The sequence below is a fragment of the Peromyscus californicus genome, unplaced genomic scaffold (assembly GCF_007827085.1).
Source record: "Peromyscus californicus insignis strain IS unplaced genomic scaffold, ASM782708v3 Scaffold_15__1_contigs__length_86483966, whole genome shotgun sequence".
Classification (NCBI taxonomy): Eukaryota; Metazoa; Chordata; class Mammalia; order Rodentia; family Cricetidae; genus Peromyscus; species Peromyscus californicus.
This window is the reverse complement of record NW_026294447.1, coordinates 77,767,606-77,773,630: the sequence shown is the minus strand read 5'-3', so window position 1 is coordinate 77,773,630 and position 6,025 is coordinate 77,767,606. Positions and strand designations below refer to the sequence as shown.

General features: G+C 46.8%; 1 protein-coding gene across 1 annotated transcript; it reads left to right on the top strand.

The window, feature by feature from the left end:
* Positions 1-341: 341 nt before the first annotated feature.
* On the top strand, positions 342-886 carry LOC128110572 (signal peptidase complex subunit 1-like). Its single transcript, XM_052738240.1, has one exon. The coding sequence runs from the start codon at positions 433-435 to the stop codon at positions 742-744; it is 312 nt and encodes a 103-aa protein (XP_052594200.1). The 5' UTR covers positions 342-432; the 3' UTR covers positions 745-886.
* Positions 887-6,025: the final 5,139 nt, after the last annotated feature.

The window sequence follows — 6,025 nt, the reverse complement described above, 5'->3', positions numbered from 1 at the left end:
CAAAAACAAATAAATAAATAAATAAAAATTTTAAAAATTGCATGAAAAATTCCCACACTAATCTGTGTCTGGTCCTTGTATTTTGCAAATAAACAAAGCTTGGGCACTGGACACTCAAGGTCACATCATGGCAGGCTCCTGCTGCTACCCCAGCTATTCTACCTCCTGTGACATTAGTCAAAAACCAGGGGAATGGAAGATTTGCTCGTAGAGAGACTGGTGAGCAATTAAACTCTAGACATACGTTTTATAGAGCCACAGGTTCTTAGTTTTTCACAAACTGACTGGATTCGAAGTAAAACGCTAAGTGGATTCATGGTCGGACTGAAGGGCTCGGCAGGTCGGCCAGGCTGCGTTCGGTGTCTCAACCCGCAAGCTACACTCCTAAAGAATCAGCTACCCTTGCTTCCTTGTCGATCTTCTCCGCCAATCATGCTGGAACATCTGAGTTCGCTGCCCACCCAGATGGATTACAAGGGCCAGAAGCTAGCTGAGCAGATGTTTCGGGGAATTATTCTTCCTTCTGCAGTAGTTGGATTTATCTACCGGTACGTGGCTGAACAGTTTGAGTGGACTGTCTACATAGTTATGGCCGGATTTGCCTTCTCGTGCTTGCTGACACTTCCTCCACGGCCTATCCATCGCCGACATCCCCTGAAGTGGTTACCTGTTCAAGACTCAGGGCCAGAACACAAGAAATCATCGGGGGACAGAAAAATGAAGAGACATGCCAAAAATAATTGATGGGAGCTTTCACGATTCAAGTCATATTTTAACTTATAACTGTTTTATACCATCTCTTCATAATCTTGTTATGGAGAACAGGAATATAAGTATGCAATGCTTCTTTCAGGTGTACATAATGAATAAACACCTCATAACTGCTAAAAAAAAAAAAACCAAAAAACAACAACAACAACAAAACGCTAAATGGACTTGAGTAAAAGCTGGAGTTCTGAACTTCTGGGAAAACCACACCTCCTTTCTCCTGATTGGACAGCTTCAATCACTGTAACAAAACATGTGACATAAGTAGCCTATGGGAGAGAGGATTCACTTTTGCTCGGGGTTTCAGAGATGTCAGCCACCGGCAGCTGGCTCTGTTGCTCTGGGCCTGTGGCGAGACCGAAACATGAAGAAAGGTCAAGGGAGAAGAAACTCACTGCATGGGACCCAGGAAGAGACGGGGAACTAGAGACAAGAGACACCCCTCACAGGCAGGCTTCCAGCGATCTAACTCCTTCAACGGGGCTCCACCTCTGAATGTCCTTTTCTTACAGACTCATCTGTGGACGAATCCCCAAGTAATCCAGTCATCTATCAATTGTGTTACCAGCTGGAGATCAAGCCTTCTGTATGAGTCTTTTGGACAGACACTTGTCACATAGATGAACCAAACTGATAAAAGAGTAAGGCTATATCCACCTCATACCTGCACGTTAATTCTTCCATTTCATGTAATGTAGAAGGACCTCACTGAGTCCTGGGCACTATGAATACTGTGGCAATAGACTCAAAGACAAAGAACCCTCTACTCAGGGACGTTTCAAACAGTGGGGCATGTGTCTAGCTGACGCAAGCACACAGAGAGACATCAAGAGGTTAGGATATCAGGAAATCCCAGTTTTGACCCTTGGAACTTGGGAAGACTGAGAAAGTTGAATACAACCTGTTTCAAATCATGCATAGTATATCTGCTCTAACCTCTTTTTAAATTTTTATTTTTGAGACAGGGTCTCACTGTGTATCCCTGGCTGGCCTAGAACTCCCTATGTAGACCAGGCTGGCCTCAAACTCATAGAGATTGCCTGGCTTTGCCTTCTAAGTGCTGGGGTTAAAAGCATGTGCGACTGTGGCTGGCTACAATTTATTTTATTTTTAATTATGCATACAAGTTTATATGTGGGTAAGCGCATGTGAGTGCAGGTACCCCAGGAAGCCAGAAGAGGGCACTGGATCCCCTGAAGCTTGAGTTACAGACAATTGTAAGTCACCTGATGTGGATGCTGGTAACTGAACTTGGGTTCTCTGCAAGATCAGGACACTTAACGTCTGAGCCATCTTTCTAGGCCCTCTAGCTACTTTTATTAGTGGTTTGTTTGTTGTTTTGTTTTTTCTCATCCTCAGAATTTCAAGGCTGGAATGAATTGTAGTGATCATCTAGGGCCACTGTCTTCATTACCTGGTGGAATAATATGGAGAAGGTGCTAAAAGAGTGTCCCATATCAAGGCAGGGCCTGGACTGAAACAGCCTCCCTGCCCCTGCACCCCATGATGAACACCCACTGCCTCTCAGGGTGCAGAACTTGAGCTGCGCTGCTTCTCTGCCAGTCCCACCCGGATCGATATCAGGAGTCAAGAACCAGGTCAAAGCTGGTTTTTTAAGTAGAAACCTGCTGGAACTGGACACTGAATTATTCATATTTGGGGTCATAAATAATGTATTGGGTGATAGTATCAGATTTAGACATGCATTCATAATCCTTGGAGTGATTAGTCACCTTTATGTGCTGCCTGGAGGGAAGATATTAACTGGTCCTGGTGCCCTTGACTAGTTACTGTCCTTGGAGATGGGTCCCCAGCCAAGTATGGTACCTTTCCTACTTCTCTTCCTCTGATATTGAATAGCAGGTATCTGGGCTCAGTAGAAGTACCACGGAATCCCCGGGTACTTTCAACACTGGCTTTCCATCCTAAATGCCTTATTCAGCATTGACTGGTGTGAGGAGTTGGTGTGAGGTCTCCCAAGGATAAAAGGCAGAAGCATTCTTGACACCAAGACTAAATATCTGTGGCAGTGATCCCTGGATCCTCAGTTCCTGTTTCTCCTTTTTGTATCTGTTGTAGAGGATTTACAGAGGTGGCCTCATTTTAGATGGTTAATTCATCAAAGCACCACCTCCGCCACCCTTGAGTGCCCCTTTCACTGATATACAGAGACCATCAGAGAAACTGTGGGTTAGTGGGTGATGATCAGGCATTGACTCTCAGAGGGCAGTGGCTTGGGGAGGTGGCAGCTGCTGTGATTTGGATATGAAATGTCCCCCTAAGAGTCATGGATAGAAGGCTTAGTTCCCAACGCATGTTTAGAGGTAGGGCTTTTGAGTTGTGATTGGGTCAGGAAGGTTTATTCCATCCGTGAGTTAAAGGGACTGTTAGGAGGTGGGGCCTGGTTGGAGGAATGGTTTATTTGGATTTGATTTATATCTTGTTGCTGGATTCTTCTTCTCTCCTCTCTGCTTCCTGGCTACAATTTAGGTGAGCAGCTCTTTTTGCTATCCGGGGTAGCCATCATGATCTTCTATCTTGCCACAAGCCCCTTACAATGGAGCCGAAAATACATGGACCTTTTAAACCTTGGGACAAAATAAAAATCCCTTTAATTTTTTTTTTTTTTTTTTTTTTTACAACAGACATTTTGTCACAATGATGAAAAAGTTGACTAACATAGTGGTCTCCAAAGAGTACTCCAGGAGAAATTTTGTTCTCGCAGGAAAGAACCAGGAGGGATCTTTACTTCCTTTCCCACACCAGTCCAACTCCTGAGGCAGAGACATCCAGGGAATGGAGTCAAGGGGACAAACCCATCCAACAGTGCTTGAGTGGTCCTCAAAGCTTTCTGCTGATTCCTGTAGCCAGGACCACGTAGGACACAAAGATTTTTTTGTTTCATCTTTACCCTAGGCACAAAGTGCCTTCTAGACTCTGTCTTAGGTCTAGGGACATGTGGCCTCCTCTGGAAGTGGACCGAGGGAGGCCTTGAGCTCTCTTTAAGGGCCAGAGTGATCCTCAACCATGTGGAGGGAGCTGTGACTTCTTCTTTTCCTGCTCGTCCAGGCACTTTACCCATGACTCAAAAGAAAGACAAGGGAAGAAATCTAATCTCCTAGTGATCGATCATGGGGGCAAGAGCACCCACGCCAGTTATGAGGTCCACTGCTGGCGCCAGAGAGGATCTGTGCAGTGCAGAATGGCTTCTCCACACAGGCATATCACCAAGTGAGGCCTGGGCCCAGGGAAGACTGGGCCAGCGAGCTGGGGTGCACGGGTGGTAGCTTCCGTGGCATTCCCTCCCAACAGTGGTGTGAAAACAATAACATTATTGCATCACTACAAAGGGGGGCACTGCCATGCTGATGAGAATGCTCATTTCTGACAAGACCGAGGAAATGAAATGGCTCGGAAGGGAATGGGAAGGCACCCAGAGAGTAATAACTGCTAGGCTTTTGAAGAGCTTCAACAATGGATAACTCTGCTGTGATTTCATCAGCCAAAAACCAATTAACCCCTGTGGAGCGATCTAACACTCTGTGGCTGGGAAGAGGGGAATGCCTCCAGCAAGCTCCCACCTCCCTTCACCAGCTAAGCCTTAGTCCTGAGCTGGCTTCAAGGAGAGACATGTCTACACTGTGCATTTCCTGGGTGCTGCAGAATGTGATATGGAGAGCCCCTGTAGCAATCTAATAGCTATCGCGATGTCCCCTGAGAGGGCCAGCATGGGCCGGGGAGTCTGCCCGATTGGATGACAGCATCTAGCTGGGGTAAAACAGAATGAAGTGGAGCATTTTAGATAGACTGATTTGAGGACATCTTTGAGGAAAACTGCCCCTTCCAAGCCCCTGCAGCTTAGAGAGTCTACACTTCACCGGTCACTCTGTTCCCTGCCCTCGAGTCAGGAAACTGGTGAGCCAGGGGAGAGCACCCGGCCTGAGCACTACCAATCCATGCACAGGAGAAATAAGCAAAGCCCATCAGATCCCTCACCTGTTCCTTTACATTCGAGAATATCAGAGCAATGGGAGCTGAGGATGAGGCTGGAGCGGAGATGGGACACAGAGAAAAGGACACAGAAGCAGCTCAGGGCGTGGGGTGGGAGCGGAACTCAGGTGATGGAAGAGACAAGTGGCCCTGGGAAGACTGGAGAGAGCAGTTGCTCCCTCTTCTCACATGCCCTGGATCCTGTCAGCTCTCACAGATGCACATCCAACTTCCTTCTCTGTGAGTCTTTGCAGTGACCACCCCCACTCCGCCTTCCCTCCAGGCAACGGGAATGAATCTATTTCTTGACATCAAACGTGTCTCTGCGAAGAAATGTGACCAGGGGAGGCAAGTATGGCATTGCCAAGTCAGAACAAAACCACTTTCAAGCACCAAGATAAAAGGCCCTGCTCACGAGCATGGAGAAGATGGAAAGGATGAGCAGGTTTCACAAGAGGCAAAGCCGTGGGGTGGGGTCCTGGAACGGAACTTCTCCAACACTCCGTGGTGAGGGCTCATCTTCAGCCCTTCTGGTCCAGTAAACACTGGTTTTTCTAATCAGTGAAATGCAATTAAAATGTGGCCATGTCCAAGTCCTATAAAAATGTCTGGCCACTTAGGAATCTCAATACAGACTAGTCACACATTCATAGACTGGACCTGTCTCCAGGCCACACTTGGGGTAACACTAATCTAGGAGGTAGTCATATTGGAGTAGAAGAATCTAAGTATCATCCTTACTAGCTGCCACATGTAGAGACATAAGGCCAAAAATAAAAACAAAATTCCTGCCCTTTAAAGCTAAACCAAGACTGTTGGAAGCCTGACCCTTAGTCACCCATGATATCTTAGCTGTCTGGAGTCTAACCTCCCGCAAAAGGCCAGTTTCAGTACACACACACACACACACACACACACACACACACACACACACACACACCCTTTACACTATAAAATTCACAAAAAGTACTACTCAACGAAATAACACAGTGTGTACATGTCTACCCAGATATAGGTTCCACACAGGAGGCCCAGGACTACAAGACACAGTGACTCCTCACTTCAACTGCTAGAAAAGAGCTTCCTCCCTCTCAGCAGCATAACGCCCCCTCTGGAAACTTGCCTGCTGCTTTCTTGCACTGTCCTGCAGTAAACCCCCTCGGCCTGATCATGTCTTGCTAAATCCTTTTGCTGCCTGCTTCACTGGTCTTCTGTACACTCTGTCATAAGCAGTGCGTCTGACTAGAGTTGGTACGAAGTGATGGCT